This window comes from Hippoglossus hippoglossus, chromosome 17, assembly GCF_009819705.1.
Source record: "Hippoglossus hippoglossus isolate fHipHip1 chromosome 17, fHipHip1.pri, whole genome shotgun sequence".
NCBI classification, from domain to species: domain Eukaryota; kingdom Metazoa; phylum Chordata; class Actinopteri; order Pleuronectiformes; family Pleuronectidae; genus Hippoglossus; species Hippoglossus hippoglossus.
In genome coordinates this window covers 11208510-11228421 of record NC_047167.1, presented here as the reverse complement: position 1 = coordinate 11228421, position 19912 = coordinate 11208510, and the positions used below count along the sequence as shown (strand labels likewise).

The window sequence follows — 19912 nt, the reverse complement described above, 5'->3', positions numbered from 1 at the left end:
CTTCTTCAAACGTAAAAAAACCCCAACAGAAATAAACATAAAATGTCTCTATACTGCTCCTGTGGTGTCCAAGTGTCTGTAAGCCCTGACATCTATATTCGACTCGAAACTCGTAGAGTACATTTACACACTGTTTTAAGCCAACGCGGTTCCGGATGAGGATCACAGTGGACATTTAGGCTAAAAACACGGTGTAAATGTGCTCAGTGCTTACTGACACATGGATGACACCACAGGGGAAGTATGGAGCCATTTTATGATGTCCTTTTTTTTACGTTTGAAGAAGTGGTCAGCATTATTTTCATTCTGCCAGGGAGGTTCCTTAAAAGTTTCCAGATACACCCTTTCAGATGATCATGTTATAGGTATTCTGTGTTGACTTGGTGAATACACGTCTAATAACTTTCCAAGAACTCTCGCTTGTGTTGTTCTTTCACAACTAAACGTGTGAATAAAGCTATGCTATGTCAAATTATTCCAAGGAACATATGAAATGTCAAAAATGGTTGTAAAAAGGCCCATCACATGGATAAAATGTTTCATATCAATCAATAATTATCGTGATACATTTCACATTATTTCTTTTAAGTCCGGATTGAAATTCTTTTATATTTCAGAGAATGAGGAATGCATTAAAACATATTACAAATCTGAGGTAGATCAATTATGTGCTATACCTCCTCACTGTGCTTACACAATGCATACGCATTATGTTGATATTGGAGCTTTGTTATATTGCTATTGATGAAAATGATATTGCAACAATTACTGGTATTGTTTATGCCAAGCCCTGACAGCAAATCCTAGTATATAAGAAGCTGCAGTCAAAACATTCTTCTTGGAGTTCTTGATCGATTGATGCCTCAAATGAGCTGCGGATCAATTGCTGCTGATTAATTTTTTGACAATCCAATAACAGTTAAAATGAATGGCATGGAAAGAATAGAGTATGCACAGTATAATATTAGATCAAATGATTTGAGAGACCATCGGTTAAGTTAACATGCAGAGACAAGCTACATATTTACTGATATGAAAGCAAAAACTCAAGATTAAATGAGACTCAGTGAAACATTTCAAAAGAAAATGAAACAATTTATTACATTCTTAAAACCACATATAAGGTATCCCATTGGACAACAATATATATCGAGCTGTGTGACTCAGATACTTTTGGACTAGTAATATACCTCTTGTACATTTTGTCACAGAGAGAAAGAGAAGGAAGACAAACTATTCTTTTGTTGTTTGTACCCTTCCTAATCTTTCTTCAATTAAAAAAAAATAGATCACAGACTTTACAAGACAAAAAGGCGGGACACGTAAAGAAAAAAGGTGGATAAAGACCGACAAATCAATGAAAATCACAGCAAAAGAAACATTAAACCCAATAATGAAATCCATTTTTGAACTCTAACTGATTTCTTTTTTTTAAATTTCAGCTTCTTAAATTTAATGTTACAATATTAGGACAAACGGGAAGGGCTTTGACACTTTGTGAGTAACATTCACAAAAATAGAACTTACGTCCACAGTGATTATGGTTATGGGTCTCATCTTAGGTGCAAAGGTGTGAGGAGTACAAGGCTAAAAGACGACACTGGTAATAAAGGGACGAGAGATCACAGCTAGCTCCCTGAGCGGCTAACGGCAGGTCCCCCCGGACTCTGCTCGAGAACTTCACAGCAACCCAAGTAAGACATTTGAATTTTCTCAATGCTTTTACAACCTTCCAGAAGTGTGTTACTTTATGTACATGACAAATCTAAACTGTTACGGGTGACGTTGTGTGACAGACGTGGAATAAAACACAAAAGTAATCAAACAGACTAAAAATGGTTGAGTCTTACTGGCATTGAGGCCCAACTCAGGGGGGCAGCTGGTAGCTCTGTCTGGTCTTAGACTAGTGTCCAGTGAGAAAGAGGAAAGTATAAGTGCTTGGTACTCTGACAAGTGCTGGGTTTTCGGACTAAAGGAGAGAGGAACAGCAAATGTACACAATAATACAGTTGCTCCAACCAGCAGGAAGGGTTTATGATACACACGGAGGACCATCATTGTCCCAGCCTTTAACTAACTGAAACATTATGAGTGAAAGATAATTATACTACACCTACTCTTCTGACTGCTGGTTAGAAACAGGGGGGCAGACCCTTTGTGTCTGCTTTTATTTTACAGTTCATGAAGTCATCTTTTGCCTCGCTTTCTCTTCTCCTTAGTGTCCTGTTTGTCCTCTTGTCTCTTTAGGCAGGGGCGCGGGTGCAGCCACAGTGCAAACTGAAAATTCCCAGTTCAAATGCAAGAAGACGGCAATGTTTTTCTCTTTGTTTTGCCTTTGTTTGGGCACACTGCCTCCCCTGCTGTGTTGCATCAGCAACAAGTGTCCACCCCGTTGCTTGCCTGATGACCGCGCGTAACCCCCCAGCTGGGTTTGCTGGGGTCTTTTGTCACGAAAACCTGAGAGTCCTTCAAAGAGAGGAAAAATAGTCCAGAAAAATCATTTGAGTCCAAAAAAAATCAGCTATCCTCACGCATCCATCTTTTCTTTCCCTCCTTTACAACTCACGATCCACTCCTCTGCCTTTCTCTCTGAACACACACTCTGACTCTCTCCATATACTTATATAGTCATCTATTTACATTCTTATTTAAAATATTTGTTTATAAATGTGTATATAAATTAAAGATAATTTCTTCTTGTCCTGTCTCTAAGTGGCATTTACAAGGAAAGGGGTGTGTGGGACTGAGGTTTCTCATTGCATTACAAGAGCCTACAAAAAAAGGCAGCACCGAACACCGTCTAAATGTGTGTGAGACTGGTTCTCGAATGATGTGGGAGGTCGGCCTAAGCCACGAGTCATATCGTATCTGTGTTTTCGTTTTATAGCAGAGAAAATGACTTGTGATCTTGGTCCCTAAGTAATGGTCAGATATTGTCTGTATGAATACACAGGTGTATCATACTGAGATGCTTTATTACAGAGAGAACTACTGACTGAGAGCTGTATTAACTGCGAGACCTGGTGATCAATATGACTTCATTCTAACACAATGTGTCTTGGAGTGGCAGGGATCGTACATTCACGGTTGTTGGGTTCTGGCTTGTGCACTGGTGCTCATCAATGAGGTACATTCATAACTGTTTGGGTGATCCACAGCGGATCTGATCTTAAAACAAGTCCTAGAGCTTGGAGCTGTTTCATGCTAAGCGGGCTGCTGTGTTGTCATTATTTTACGGTGTCCATCCGCTCGTTGTTAATGCTACAATATGCAGAGGACCATAAGCATGTGTGGTCTGTAGTGTAAGGTGCTTTGCCTGCTGGGAAAGTGGAGGTATAGTTTGGGATCATGGGAGACGAAGTATTACAAGTCCTGGATTGTCTCTTAACTGCTGGTTTTTGAGCTTCAACATCTCTATCCTTCTTTGTCCCTGCTTTTTGCTTCCCTACCCCTCAATACACTCTCTCCATCTCTCTTGTGTGTTTATCTATCTGTCTAGCTGTCTGTGGAGTCCGGCAGAGACATCTCGCTGCCAAAAACTTCCCGGTACAGTGGCGGGAAGCTGAAGGCGGTCTCTGGGTGAACCAAACGGAAAAACTCCAGTTTGTCGATGTGGAGGTTACAGATAGACTTCATTATGGGCAGCTTGGACATCATCTGTGGGGACAGAGGAGATACACAAGGTAAGTTTCTGGGTCTGTCACAAAACTGTACATGTTAAAGAAGTAGAAGTTGCGACTGTTTGGCTTTACCTTGTCCAGTTTCTCGTCAGAAGCACCGCTCTTCTGTAGACTGTGCTGCAGAGCCAGGTAGACTTTGTCCTGGAGTTTCTGAATCTTTTGGCCTTCTGTCAACCAGGGTCGATCTACAGGAGAAAAGCATTTACCGTTAACATACAGTTTCCTCTGTTTAATTCTCCTTAAGTAGCTTTACGGCTGTTAAAATCAAATGACCATACACCATGCTGTCTGTATTCTGTGTAAGCCCTTCATTCTACATTCAAGAACTTCATTAAGTCATCCTGCATTAAGTACAACAAAATTACCATAAATCAAAAAACCATTAAAAAGTATCATCCGCAAATCAAATTGTCAATAATAATAACAATATTAATACAATTTAAAAATAAGCAAAAGAAGTATAAAATAAAGTTCTTCAATATAAGTAAACACAAGTCGAAGGTAACAAGGGTGCAAAGAACACACACTTGCAGTAAAGTGACTGATATAGATGAGTATGATGAATAATATTAAAAAAATATTCCATGTGTATTTAAGTGTTAAAGTGTTTATGTATTTAGGTTTATTTGATTGATATAATATGATCTTGACAATGAGTAAAATATTCAAACCTAAGGTGACAGCTTTTGGAATCCCCCACAAATTTAAAAATGACCTAATGTGAATACTTTGATACTCCAAAAAAAAGAGACAATTTTTACAATGCAAATTCATTAAAAGTATATCAATCTGCAATAGTGAACTGAAAACCTACATGTGAAAGATATCGACAACAAAAAGCATATTGTTTAGAATATTTATGTTGAAAATGGACATCTTATAGTCAGTGTTTCTTCCTTTAGCAAGGACAAAACAAATGGACTGCTGTTATTCCATAATATAATAGCTGCTTCCCTCTTGACCATGTTTGTGCTTATGAAAGTATTTGTGGGCGAGAAATAGAAATAGAAGGAAGAATATTCACCTGAGGAAAGAAGGACGGCAGCGCTTAACAGAGCCATCTCTTCATCAGACAGCTGTAGACGGCAGAGTCCTTTTCCAAGGTCGATCACTGCACTGACCAGGTCATCACAACCTGCAAAAACACAGGATATTGATTTAATTCACTGTCAAAAACAACAGTCTGAAGACCTAAATGGTCCTTAAAATGACAACTGATGTAGGAGATACTGGTGTGTAATCACTGAGCTACTGTGGCCGACAATGAAAATACCACAATTCAAATGTACACGTCTTTCTTAATGCCAATAACGTCTGTCTGACTCATAGAGTGTTTATAAAGATGGACTGCATGACTGCTCCCTAAAAGTGAAGCCAAAGTGTCTCAATCACCAGCTGGTGGCTGGCTGCAGTACAGGTTAGAAATCCTGCCTCCTCCATGTTAATTGATGGGACATGTACCTAACTAAAAAGTAAAACATCAAATATAACTTTGGATTTAATTTGATGCTATGAAAATGTTGTGAAATGTCATGATGACAGCAGAGACAGAATTGCTGTACTGACAGACACTATCCATCATTTAAAATTAGACATGGCAAATTGTTCCTTAAATTAGTTTATCACACTGTTTTCATGTGCGCTTAAGTGTTTTTTTCAATTCCTCCATTAGGGTGTATTGTTAAACAGTTAATGGAACCGACACGATTCAGCTTTAACAAACTGCTGTTGACGAGACGGAAACTGAAACGACTTTCTTCCAGAAACATTTTCAGAAGAATAAGCACAGTTATGGTATGTGTTATTTCAAATGATGAGTCATTGCAGAGGCATCAGTGTCAATAATGGATTGAGAACAGTGAGAGCCCTGGCATTTTCATACACAGCTGGTGTGTTCTGACAGCAATTAGGGCACAGTGCGAATGAAAAAGACTCTCCAGCTTACATAAGGCACGAGATGCATAAGATGCTTCAGTGTGTGACCCCGTCAATTATCTGAATGTCTTAGAGGTGACACAATTTACATTCCCACCCGATCTGCTCCTCACCAAGAGCTTTGAAGAACTGGGCCGGAGCGAACTTTCCGTTGAAGAAGATGGTATTGTTGTTGACGTTGAACGCTCGGCACATACGTATCAGCAGCACCTCCAGGCAGCCTGAAAGGTCAGCCACAGATAGAGGCACAGACATGGAGAGATGTAGAGATGGAGACAGAAGAGGAAAGAGGAGGGACATAGAAGGTCCATATTAAAACAAATGAAAAGATGGCATAAAAAAGGCAAAGATAGAAGGTTGGAGACAAAGCAGAGGAAGGAACTAAAGTTAGCAAGTTTCAGAGAATTAATTCCTTTGTTTCCTTTGTATGGATTAAGTCTGCTGAAGTATTTATTGGGAGTACTTTAGACTGTGCACTCACCTGCTTTGAGCAGTATTATCTGATCGTTCTGGCATAGGTCCATAAAGCCAGTGATGCGTTTTGCAAACTCCACCACGTACTGGATGGCGTTGGTGATGTGGTGGGCACACTGCTGCCACATCCACTCAGCTGACTGAAACAGTGACATAATCGGAAATACACAATCAGCTTCAGTGCGTGCACAGACAAAACAGATAACAGATATTTTCAGTGGAAGATATTTAATCTCTACCCAACAACAAGATGTTTTAGAAGCAGGAGTTAATAATAATACATGTTACTGATGATTGTGACAAACAGCTTTGGGCTTGATCGTGTACCTTGTTCTGAAAAGCACGTGTTTCCTCAGGAGTGTATTGTACCCAGGTGAATCTCTTCATGTCTTCAGCGCTGTACTGACACGTCTCTAAGTGAGACTTAACAATACTCTGAGTGATGCGCTCTGTGGAACAAAATAAGCACAAACATCAGTGTTGTCACACTCACAGATTATTTTTGGTGGTGGTAGGTTTGAGAGATAGCGGCAGGGTGGAACTTGGGTGTTGTTTACTGCACCTATTCACAGAGCAGGGCATTGGTGTGATCTTGAGTAAGGAACTAATGAGCTTTGCAATGCTGTTGGCCCCGAAAAAGACATACAGAGTGCTACTGGCTCATCAGCTTATTTTAGCAGAAGTTAGCATCTCCTACACCTCCTGCACTTATTATATCCAGCAGCCGCAATATTTACCTACAGCTTCTTTTAAAAGTCCCCAGAGACCCTTTTAAAACCTCCTTGCGGTTTGTTGTTGCCGACAAGATGTAAAATAAAACACAAATGCATTCTCCCTCAAGGTCTCCAGAGACACCAGCTCTGAAAAATGTCTCCAACCTCTTAAAAATAAATACCACTACAGCTTTATTGCTTGATCTGCCCCTGATAATGTACTGTAAGGTCCCTAATAAGATCCAGTACTCAGATAATGGTCAGGTAATGAAACTAAAGTAAATGAACACTACCCATATGACATTTGTAGAGTAGTTTGTTCCCCGTAGAGCATCCCCTTGCCATAGTCTCTTTACAGAGAAAGTCTCTTCTCGGTCATTGATTTATTATTTATGATTCATTCTGTTTTGCCGTGTTTACTGCTCTTATAAATACTACGCAGTTGCAGTAAATGTTTCACAATAAAGGATTTACGGTACCTGAGCTGCTCAGGACAGTTTTAATGTGAATCATTTTACAGAAGTTTTTAGTTTGCAGAGCACAAAGCAGGAAGTGAAAAATGTGAGCAATATGACACATTACAAAAAGCAGACCATACAAAATCTGCCACCTTGTATTGGGGCCTGATTTTCTACTAAGTTGCAAAGGGCTTGCTAATATACACTGAGAATAACTAATACACACACTGTTTGTAAAGTGGGAATAAAAGGAGAATTCAGTGATACTACTCACCAAGGTCTGTTATTGAGCAGTCATCAGGCAGATGGTCCAGCAGTGTGTGTCCCAGCAGCACATGCGTGTGAGAGTTTGTGTGCAGGAGTTGTATCCCAGTGCCGTCCGTCCCGTCCAGTACAGTCTGCTGTGGGGAATTCTGATTGGACAAGGATGAGGAGGAGGAAGAAGACGAGGACGATGAGTTGGAGGTGTTGCCGGTGCTTGTGCCCCCGCCGAGCAGCTCCAGGCTGCAGTACTCGCTGGCCTCCTCGGGGGTCAGCGGCAGATCGAACAGGTCAGGCAGCGCTGCGATGTCGTCTAGGTCGCTGATGGTGGAGCTGGAGCCCCCGCTGCTGTAGGACCGGCTCAGGCCCTCTTCACCGTCCTCCCCACTGCCTCCGCAGACTCCATCGTCCCTGGGTAAAGACAGAGTGGTGGAGCCTTTGCCTCCAGAGCCCGCACACTCCTGGGCCTTCTGGTGCTTCTGCACTTCAGCGTAGAGGCTGTCGCGCTGCTTCTTCGACATGCGACCAAACTTCACGGCTGCAGAGAGAAAAAGAAAATACATTTGTTTTTAGTAAAATGGAACCTAATCTCAACTGTAACTTCACACTGCATGGTTGAGATGTGTTTATTTTGATAAAACTAAGTCCATTTTTAGTTTTTGCATTTGTGCAGGGATATTTGCAATTTATTGTCGTCAAACTAAAACCTTCACATCTGTAGCTGTGACCTCAGTCCAACTGTGAGATATTCCTGGCTCACATGAGATTCCTTCTGCCACCTTATCTGCAAGTACTGTATGTTCCTGTTTCTATATCCAGTTTGAATGATGACAGTCCATCACCTCCTCAGTCCATATACCATATTTGTTTTCTCTCTGCGGTCCACAGGAGAGGGGAACGTGTGGCGAGCTCTGCTACAACAGCTGTGGAACATTACTGCTGAGGGCTTCGAATTCTCCAGGTATCAGCTTTAAATTAAAGGCGCACACACACACAAATCTCCACTAAACCTGTCCTTTGTAAGTCAAAGCTTCAGTTTAAATAAATGTTGTGGTTACAGTGCGTTGTGTTTACCATCTCTGCTCATGCCCAAAGCCAGACACTTCTGTAGGCGGCAGTGCTGGCAGCGGTTACGGTTAGTTCGGTCAATCAGGCAGTTCCTCTGGCGGGAACATGAGTACATGGCATTGTTCTGCTGGCTGCGCCGAAAGAAACCCTAGACAAACACACACACACACACACACACAATGAGTGCCTGCACATTTTAAATAAAACAGGTTGATTAAAATTTAGGTCCGGCAGCCTCCGGGTTTCCTCCTCACCTTGCAGCCTTCGCAGGTGATGACTCCGTAGTGGATTCCTGAGGACTTGTCCCCACAGATCTTACAGGGGATGACCTCTATCTGAGCTGCAGGACAGAAAACAAGAGGGACGAGAGAGGGGTCAGAAAGCTGCAGCCTCATGTGACTCAAACGAACATAGAAAGCTGCACATCAGATTGGAAAGTCAGTCTCAAACATCTGCTCAGGAGTTACCTCTTTGGCTTGAGTCGTACTGTGGACTGTTGCCAAAGTATAGTTAATAACTATACACTAACACAACTCGGTAACATGATACATCCATTCAGACAAAACACTTTCACAGAAGCCCATATTTGGCATTTATTCCTTGCCTGCTTCACTCTGAGGGGAGTCAGTGGGACTTGTCTGAACTACTGATTTAATCCAAGATGTTGTGTAACTTTGATTGTGACACGTCTACGCTGCGCTACAACTGTTCTCAACTTGCGAAGAAGGCTTCGTTCCTCCTGCAGCGACCATGGGTTCGGTTCCGACCCAGCCCTTTGCTGCATGTCTTCCCCACATTCTCTCAAGTTACTGTCCTGGCGGTTAAGGCGAAATGGCCAAAAATATATTTTATAAATATTGTTCTCGACTTGTAAATGATGTACTGAATCCTCCTCGATCTGGGCTCTGCTTTAGAAACAGCTGGTTGTGTTGTTTATATCAGTGTTGATGCGTAAAATTGAAGTCTCTTTTTCTATTTTATTTGTTTCTTCCTCTTTCTTCCTTTTCTAGTCTTACCCAGTGAATCATTTATTAACCCTTAATATTTTCCATTTCTTTGTAGCCCTTTGGACAAATAGACAATTTCCAATGCTAATGATAAACACTATGTGTGTTGTATATTGTATATTTGATTTAAAGTGTGACATGTAGCAGATTGTCCTTGCTTGCACACATAAAATCTGTCATCCTTTTATTACTTTTTCCCCTAACCTAATTATTTCAGGCCTCTCCCCTCTGATCCTGTCCTGCTTCTGTTGCGCTATCATGTTGTTTTCTCCGGCTATAAGCCTTGGCAAGATTACAGTCGCTCCTTTGTATCTTCTGTCATCCTTGAAAAAGGTTGCCCTATGCTTTTATCTAGTCACAGTCAGACTACTGTATCCCCCCATGTACTCTGGGCTCAATAAGAAGTCTATTTCCGGCCTCCGACTGATACAAAATGCATCTGCGAGGCTTTTGTTATGTTGCACCTCTCCTCGCCTCCTGTCCCTAGGAGGCCTTATGTTTTTAGATTGTAATTTAATATTTTACTGACAGTGTTACAGGTTCAGACACAGGCTCCTGTTCACAGATTTTAATGTAATATTTTACTGACAGTGTAATAGCTCCTGTTCTCCTGAGGTCAGTCTTCTTCTTAAGACATTATCTCATGACCAGGGGTGATCATGTGTTTTTGTAAATGTCATGATAGCAAACAGCACTGACTTCTTTCACCTGGAGGCTTTTAATACAACCTTTTGTCCACCGATCTTTGACTATTTCTTATGTCTTTCCTGTCTCTCTTTTACGATGCTGAATGACCCCTGAACCCTGCTGCGTTGTGTCTGTGAAACATGTGACTAACTGAAAAGCACTAAAATATTTTATTATTATTATTATCTAATTATTAACACAGTTAAGAAACTTAAAACACATCAGTGCTTGAGTCAAATCCTGCACTTTGCACCCGAGTGTGACAATGAAAAAAACTAAAACAGGATGTAATAGCATCAAATAGGTCATATACAGTGTATTTATATATATTTTTTATCTTTTTCTCTTGAAAATAACAACCTTGCAGAAAATCCCTCCCACAACAAGTACAAGAGGCGATAACTTGCTGTGAACTGTGTTTGTCTGCACCCTTCATGTGGCCCCCATGAGGGAACAGAGTACACAAACAGATAGGGAATCACATGACCCTTGCACATATAACAAAGACTCCTTCTTTCTCGATTGAGGTGAAAACAACAACAGCAACTATATCGTATGATTGCTGCTTCTTCGCCTTGTCATCTGATTTATTAAAATATGTATTTGTGCCTTTTCGGTTGTGTTGGGACGATGTGTGGAAAACCACTGATTGAGGAGGAATTGCTGCACTCTTAGGTATTGGAAAACACAAATTTCCACCTCCTTAAACGCCGCAGTCGGCCGTCTCTCTCTGCTGAAACTAAAATACTCTAACTGATCAGGGCAGCTGCAGGCATGCAATGGAAAAATATCTCCCTCTTCCCCCTCCCGCCCTCCCTTCCTCTTTTTCTCTCAGGTTCCCCTCCACCCCTCCCTCATCTCTTAATTATATAACTCTAGTCTGTGAGCATTCCTCACAACACTCATTCAGGGCTCACTCTAGCAACACCGAGGACCCGCCCTCTGCCGACTCTCCCCTTTCATAGTGGTTGAGCGCTGTCCCAGCCTCCTCGGCATTGGCTGAGTCATCTGTCAGTCGGCGCTGTGGCCTGTCAGCTCATGTGGACATTCTGTCCTACTGACACACTTTCCCACTGCAGGGGGAGAGGGAGGAGGTCTCTCCGCAGACCAGTTTTAAGGTGGATCTGGACGACGCTCAGACTTCCCCTATAAAACATTTCCCTGAAGGCTCATAAGTTGCATTAGAAAATTGGTCCGTGTTATGTAACAGCAAAATGAACCAAGAGAGGCTGCGGTGATGAGGCTAGAAGAACTGCACTTACCAGTTCAGTTCTAACACAAGACACATTTCTGATTTACAATTAAGTCTATTTCTGTATGTGCTGATGTTTATGCAATAATCCAACATTGTGCTGCGAGAGAAAAAACATATTTCATGTGGACTCAAACAGCCCCTTCTATGCCTGGCCACAGTCCGCTCCAAAGCAGACAAACTCAGGACTTGAATGTCAGCTATCCGGCCCCCTCCCCTCTCTTTGACATTGAGCTTCTGCCTCAACCTGTTCTATTCTTGTCCTTTGCTGGAAGCCAGAATTACACAGATGCCCAGCCACCCACCCCTGCTGCTACAACCACACATTCACTTCTCTTGACTCTCCGCAGATATTCTAACGCAACCCGCTGACAGCAAACTGAGATTCATCTCCCTGATGTTCCTTCATTTGATGTCATTTCATCTTTTATAACCTGAAGAATGAAAAATTGTCACACAGTTAGACCAATTATAGACATAAAAATAATTAATAGTGCAGAAATTTAACAGAGGTAGCTTGTGTGTGTCGCTGAACCAGCAGAGACAGAAAAACTATAGCTGCAAGTAACTATTATTTCAGTGATAGAATTCTGTTATCCATTTTTTCTTGATTAATTGATTGTTTGCTCTGAAAAAAACGTGAAAAAAGTCCTGGAGCCAAAGTCAACATATTTAAACTTTGGACCAACTGTGTCAACAACACAGTTGTATTCTGTTTATTATCATATTGTAACTAATAAAATCACAAGAAGCTGCAACAGTGCATTTTCAGTACTTTTTACCTCAATAGTGACGTAAATGATTGTCAGAAAATTTGCCAGTTAGTTGTAGGCTGTATGTATTGACTTATCTATTAAATAACTAATTGGCAACTATTGTTGTGAAGGTGTAAATACCCAATTAAAACCTACTAAACAAACGTGTCAAATTCAACCAACAATAGTAGCAGCAGGAGCAACACTAACGTTTACCTTTAACCTGAATATCATTGTTGACCTAAAACATCAGCCTGAGACATCTCACCGTTTGCTCCCCAGAGAGACCTCGTGTTCCGAGAAGATCAACCCCACTTCTCCTTTTTTCATTTTGCCAACATGATGCATGAAGACTCATACATGCAGTGCTTTACATTTATCAACCACTGACACGTTAACGTTTTAAAGGTGTTTGCAGGAAATGCACTCAATAACGTGTAATTCCGCATTCAAATGGCAAACAAAGAAAGGTGTTTAAGCAGCGTGACCACAACTTTGTGCGGCACACCCAAGGCCTTTTCACAAAATGAACTCGGGAAGAGACACTTTACAAGCTCTGCTGCAAACAGGTTGCCCCCAGTGTGTTTATCAACCAGCTAAATGTGTAACCTGTGTTATCTCTGAAAGCCTAATTCAGTAAGGTGGTGTTGGGACAGGCAGTGAGAAAAAAATCATTGACTGTACCTTGCAACAGTTCAATTCTCTGCATCTAATGTACTCTCCAGTCAGTGACAGTGGCGTGACGAACAGAATAATGCATTTTAACCCCCCACATGCGCAGAAATCCTCGGTGCACGACTTCTCTCTTTAAAATTTCACAAACAGTTTTAAGCCAGGTACAGGTTGTTCGTGTTTGCTTATAACGTGCGTCACGATACTATGCAGACAAGCAACAGATCAACTCAGGTCTCAGTGGCGTGCTTGAATGTTGCTCATGACCTGCTCATAAGGAGGCTGAGCATGTGGAGACACTCCGAGTGGGGGCCTTGTGTGCTCGGGCTGTGTACGTCTGAAGCACTTGTTGTGTCATGCCTCACAGTTGGGTGTAGGCCTACAGTTCAGCACGGAGATGTATCACAACAATTCACTGCAGTTGTGTCTTTTCCTTCTCTTTGGAAATCATGTTCAGAGAGTGGTTCTATATTATTTCTATATTTAAATCCCCATATTATTCAGTTACCTCTATTACATTCTCAGATGCGTGACAAAAGCTTATTTGTTATCCGATCTTCTCACTGATTCCCCTTTATACGTCGTAGTAATCTTTTCATTTCCCTCCCTGTCGATGGTTCTCCTTGAAACAGAACAATGGTGTTGAGTCTCGACACTAAATGCATGTACACAGTCTGGCTGCCAGAGCATTCAAATCAATAGGCTCTATTTTAAAAAGATGCAAATACCAGTGGAGGCCAAGTTGAGGCCCACAGAGAGGGTGGGGGGGATTAGAGAGCTAAGAATTTCATAGGCCCCGTGCAGCGGGTGTCAGTGTATGACATGAGTCCCATGATCTCTCACTGTGTTTACACGTTATAAACAAAGTGCGCTCTTCTGTCCAGGAAGCGTCCAAGGTCCAGACATCAACCAAAAAAAGTCTTGTCAACGTGCCAAAATGTCTGAAAGGACTCTATAAAAAAAAATGATGCGTGATTGCAAAGCGTGTTTAAAACTGAGGCTTAAAGAAATAAAATGCTGACGCTCTTTTATGGGGGGGTGAGGAAACAGCAAGCTGAGTGACTAACCTCCATTTTCAGAGCCAAGGGCTAAGAAAGGGCCAAGGTTTGTTTACCTTTGGATATCCTGCCAGAAAGGGAGCCTCCCTCCACCAGAGGCCCCCTCTGCTTCTCTCATCCCTCCCCCTTTTCAGTGCAAATATTCATCTCTTTGCTCCCCAATAAAAAAACAACAACTTGCCGATAATTTCTTTATCTGATCAGCAGAACAAAGGACTGTAATGTTGGCCATGCTCAGACCAAAAACCAAGGAACGCAACAGGAGAGCCGAACCAAACAAAGCAACTGAAAAATACAACACTTATAATGAAGTGTGATTGATTAATTGATTTGTAAATTTTAAATGAATCAGAAGTGGATGCAGGTGAATGCAAGTTTAAGAGGTTGCAGCCATGTTGTGGATCTAATGCATGCACAGAAAATACACATTTCAAATAAATGTGATTTCCATGTGACATTTAAGGCTATTTTAGTATTTTGTATGAATCATTGATTTATGATCCGTCAGTTTGTTCTTCAAGATCTGTCTACAAACAGCCTGCCTTGTCAATAACACCCATCTGCTGCCCGCAAGTTCAAGTTCGGCCTGTGTCAGGGGGCGACACGTCGACGTGCGGGCCCGTCACTCAGCCGCCTGTAACCCTGCACATGGCGCTGCACGTCCGGGCCGCGCGGCGCTTCCCACAGTCGCTCCCCCTCCCTCCGCTGCCAGTGCTGTATAATGCTGGGTGACACAACTAGGTCAGTGGAACAGCCAGGTCCCTCTCTCCCCCTGTACCATCACACTGTCGACCATGCTGGCACAGTCACCACATCACAACAACAGCTCTGCAGCCTCACAACCACACTGCCCACGTCCACGTTTTCATAAATCACTACGGTACAAACTTCAAACACTCCTCAGGGAGGTTTAATTCTAACAAATATAAGAAAAATAAGATGGTTGAGTGTAAATAAATACCAGGAAAATTGCTATATTTGGTGTGTTTTTTTTATGCAACTGGTGCGAAAACGTTGTCTGTTTTCGTTTTTAAAATTCGCCTGATAAGAAACCGGACAAACCCGAATATCATCTCGATTACATAATTCTAGTTTGGGTTAACAACAAGCTCCCCTCACGCCCCTCCCTCCCCTTATTGCATAACTCGAACATGAATCCCCCGGCTCATTTTACAGCAGGACCCACAGGTGCGACGTGACTCCCATGTCTCCACAAACAACACATGTGTGCGTCTCTGCAGCCACTTCCCCACTGTGCACGCAGATGAACGATACTTTTGTTGTAATAACATATGGCAGAATGGAGGATAAGAGTGGCTCCATGTCTTTATGATCGCGTGGACGTCAGTGGAGCGTGCAGCCCCAGGGGCTCTGTGCACAGATAATCCAGTCATGAGGGATTAATGCGCATTTGGGAGGAAAACGCACTTCAACTCGTGTTCTCACACATGTGGCCGCACAAGACACTTAAAAAAAAAAAAACACACACGCACAACAAAAACCCGCGACGTTTCCTCCCCAAGTTCAACTAAACAGTTGTATTATGACACGAGAAGCAACTCACCCCTCATGGTTGGTGTTTTCTTGTCTCTGGATCAGGGCGAAGAAAAACTCGACTACATGTGGCGACTGGAGGTGACAGGACCGAGGAGGAGAAAAAAGCGCAGGAGCCAGAGGACGCTGGCTCTGTCAGTATTCACCTGGTCCCGGCTGCAGCTTTCACAAAAACAAGAAGATGGAGGAAGAAGAAGAAGAAGAAAAAAAAAAACCCTGTAACTCTTCTCCTTCGCCTTTATCGCTCGGTCGGGTCCGAACAGAATAAAAGAGTGCAGGAAGTCGCTTTGGATCGCATCCTAAACGCGCAGGACGAATAGATTCGGATGAACTTTCTTTCTGTTTTTCTTTTCTGACAGAATAGTCCCACGGTGGCAGAGTGCTGGCGATCGGCGACTCCCCCCCCTCTCTGTATGCTGCTCTCTCTCTCTCTCTCTCCGAGCTGTGATTGTCCGCCTGCCTTCCTCTCAGTCTACCCTGCTAACCTACTTTCTCCAAGCGTGGACTCTCACATGATCTCACTGCCGACAGCTCCGCTCACATCACTGGCGGGGGCGCGCCTTCGGGAGCGAGTTTAAGGTGGCTGCTGGCAGATAGTGACCAGACTGAGCTGCTGGTTCTGCTGCTGGTGCTGGTGCTGGTGCTGCTGGTGCTGGTGCTGGTGCTGCTCACTTCTTCTCTCCCAGTGATGAGAAACAAACTGCTGTCACTTCCAACAGGCGACAGGAAGGTAGATTAAAAAAAACCACAATCAGTTCTCCTTTCAAACAGACACCTTCCTCTCCCACTTCCCTGACTTAGCAGCATGCAGCCAGTGCACCACGCAGCCTATTTATCCGTCTTTAAAGGGATAGTTCCCCCCAAAAAATTCATTATCTACTCATCACTATGCTGATGGAGGGAACACACTTTTGGAGTTCAAGGGGTCAACAGCGTTGCAGCCAAATCCAATACAATTGAAGTAAATCGTGACCACTTCCTCAAACGTAAAAAAAAAAAAACCCAGAAAAAAACATTAAATGGCTCCATGCTGCTCCTGTTGTGTCATCCATGTGTCTGTAAGCCCTGACATTCAAATTGTTCGAAACAGCGTCATTTACACCATGTTTTAAGCATAAATGTCCTCTGTGGTCCATGCGTGAGCGCGGCTCCAGAGAAGGATCTCAGTGGACATTTAGGCTAAAAACATGTTGAAATGACACCGTTTCGAGTTGAATTTGAATGTCGGGGCTTACGAACACTTTGATGACATCACAGGAGCAGCATGGAGGCACTTGGTCACCATTTACTTCAATTGTATTGGATTTGGCTGCATCGCTGTTTACCCCTGAAACTCCGAAATACTTTTGTGGATTCAAACACTTCACCCACCACCTCCATGGGCATAGTGGTGAGTAGATAATGAGTGACTTTTCATTTTTGGGTGAACTATCCCTTTAAGATTCATACTTGTTTTATTAGGTGTTGCCGGAAAAAAATATCTCCAACAAACAAACAGGAAGAAGCTGTTGAACAGGTTCTTTGCTTACCAGAGAGCCTGCACCTTATGAACACAGTGTCTTTCTGTATTTGCTTTAATTGTGTTGACCTGGAACACTGTAATTGTTTGAGTACAAGTTAACTTCCCTCTAAAAACATGAGGTTGAAAGTGACAGTTTTACAGAAATCTCTGGTAGAACTTATAGCGATGATATTTGATTCATTACTTCACCGAATATAGAAAACTACAATGGTTATCAGTATAGTATATACCTCCTCCAAGGCCCAGCAGTCCCCTCATGAAACCACGTTTAGATTTGCTAGATCTGTGTTTTTATTTGGATTCTCTTTCAATTGCACACACTCATAAATATCAGTCCCTTAAACATGCCTGGTCCTGATCCATTAATTATTCTCCAAGAAGAAAATGTGGAGCCCCCTGATCCAGATCTTTATCAAAATTCAATGGGTTCTTCCTTGGGTCATGTCCCACAAGACGAAAACGTAACCTATAAGTAGAATGGCACTCAGAGAACACATACCTCCATCAAGGCCCAACAGTCTCTTTAAATTCAATCAAACTGCACCACGTTACCCACACTCATATATAAGGCCTCTAAATATGCCTGCTTTTTTTTCCACCAAGATCCATGAATTATTTTTGAGAAATCATTGTGGAGAGAGGCCTTATCTTGCAATGTTAAAGAAAGTAAAGAAAGAAAGCCCCTTAATTTGGATCCGCACCAACATTTATGGATTCTTCCCTGGTCCATAGCCACCAACTATCCTTCCACCAAGTTCCATGGTCATCGGTCCAGTAGTTTTTGTGTAATCCTGCTAACTAACAAACAACCAAAGACAAAAACATAACTTCTCGAATCAGTAGTTGAAGCCAAAAAAACAATTCAAGGCCAATTCTTGTCCGAACCCTTTTTATTTTTGCAGTTTTAAAGGACATCATTGTGAAATGTAAAACTAGTTAATCATTAGCTTCTTGAAATGTTATATTGTAAAATCTGATTTTATAGTATTTTAATACATTTTATGGCAACACTTCTTACTTACAGTAAGAAGTACGATAAAAAAAACTGTATAACGGTAACAGAACATTACAGCATTATCTCGTAAAACATTTAAATACACAGTATAGCACTGTAATATTTTTTATGGTAATGAACTGTTGTTTTAGAATACAGTAGGTACACTGTAAAATAACGTTATCTTACTGGCGATTGTAGCTGCCAATAGTTTACTATAATTTAACGGGTTATATTCTTTACAGTGTAGCAGAAGTCCGCCACACACACCCCACCCCACTCCCCAAACATCCAACACATTAATGAAAGACGACACAATTTCTTCAGTGTGATTGTTTGTCATAATATTCATGACACAGTGTGCTGTTAACAAAGAGAAACACATGTCTTCTGATGAAATGAGAGTGAGTATAATTTTATTGGTAGTAAATATACAAAGTAGTGCCGCTGCGGGGACTTTGTTGGGCCTGTAAAATATTTATTTGAGCTTGTGCAGTCCAACGAGCTTTGTTCCCGTACGCTCTGCTGCACTAGGAAGAATAGGCCAGAAAAATAAATAATCCTCAGCTGCATTCCCAACGATTGCTCACCACCTCTCAGTTTACTTTCTGTGGAGTGGACGTTGCTCCCGAGGTTGCACCCAGCAGACACCTGGCAGTCGTCAGTATAGCAGCAATAACACTGATATTTGCATCTCATCTATTTAACTTATGTATTAGTATGCTGCCTGCACCGGTTGGTAATTTTCCAGCAATTATCCTATGTTTTTTCCCCTCATATGAATAATCTCCTGCATTTTAAAAGGGACGTTTTCAGCTCATTTTTGCGGCTTTAATCTATGAATGTAAAGGAGGGGGATTGACGTTCTGATGTAAGGATAGTGTGTGGCTGTTGGTGCTGATGGGGAGGTGGGTGAGTTCTTAGGGAGGGTGTATGTGTGCTGGAGCGGGTGGACTTATGATGCAATGCTCCAGCAGCGGTGTTATGAAACAGCATGAAGGCAGAGATTACTCAAACTAGGTTAGTGGAACAGGCGAGCACAGAGCACCTACAGTCACAGATTCTTTTTCTGTTCCTCACACACACACACACACACTCACACACAGGCCCACACGCACACACGCACACACGCACCCCCACAGAAACACACAGAGACTCACATTCTTTTGTTGTTTCCTCTCCGAACCCTTTCCCCTCTTCCTCCTCCTTGTTTTTCATACATAATCCCCTTTATTCTTTATTTGTACACTCCTTCACGTCAGCAACAGTGAAGTGAATAATAACATTTGGATGTTTTTGTTCGTGCACACATGCTCAAATCCTTATTTTTGCTGGCATTTCCTGCATATTTTTTTCCTGCTCTGCCGTTTGTGTCTGCTGTTTTTTCCCTCTCTGTCTCTCGCGCCATGTACACATCTCCTCTAAAGCCCCTCTGTTCTGTGTCTCCCTTGACAACGCCAGTGACACTTTGACCTTAGCTCTTATGTAACCGCCGTGCAACTCGGTTAGACGCCAGAGCAGAGAGAGAGAGGGAAACGGGAGGAGGAAGAGGAAGAGGAAGAAGAGGTCTTCTGCATGGGTTTGTATATGGCAGACATTTTGTTGCCTTATGATAAAGTGAAAGAGGTGAAAGAAGAGCCAAGGAAGAAGAAGGAGAGGCTCAGAGGCGCTGGGAGGAGATTTTTTGGGAGGCTGCCAGCTGCAGCATAACAGGATGAGGGAGCAGATGTGGGAGCTGAAATTATATATAAAGGGACGGACATTTACGTCATAGGCCTTTTGACCACAAGCAGAGATGCGACGCACACACCGGGGGTGAATG

General features: G+C 42.3%; 1 protein-coding gene and 1 long non-coding RNA gene across 3 annotated transcripts; one reads left to right on the top strand and one right to left on the bottom strand.

The window, feature by feature from the left end:
- Positions 1 to 1074: 1074 nt before the first annotated feature.
- On the bottom strand, positions 1075 to 16156 carry LOC117778141 (nuclear receptor ROR-beta-like). Its single transcript, XM_034613446.1, has 10 exons — positions 15585 to 16156; positions 8844 to 8929; positions 8596 to 8737; positions 7535 to 8059; positions 6417 to 6538; positions 6097 to 6229; positions 5729 to 5836; positions 4705 to 4815; positions 3753 to 3865; positions 1075 to 3657 (listed from the first exon to the last, which is right to left on the bottom strand). Exons 1-10 carry the CDS (start codon positions 15589 to 15591, stop codon positions 3496 to 3498), a joined length of 1509 nt encoding a protein of 502 aa, XP_034469337.1. The 5' UTR covers positions 15592 to 16156; the 3' UTR covers positions 1075 to 3495.
- Positions 3572 to 9891, top strand: LOC117778142. 2 transcript variants are annotated; one of them, XR_004616746.1, is made up of 2 exons: positions 3572 to 3683; positions 8410 to 9891. It is a non-coding gene; the product is annotated as an uncharacterized LOC117778142 (long non-coding RNA). The 2 variants fall into 2 exon arrangements; XR_004616747.1 differs by lacking the exon at positions 3572 to 3683 and adding an exon at positions 7953 to 8093.
- Positions 16157 to 19912: the final 3756 nt, after the last annotated feature.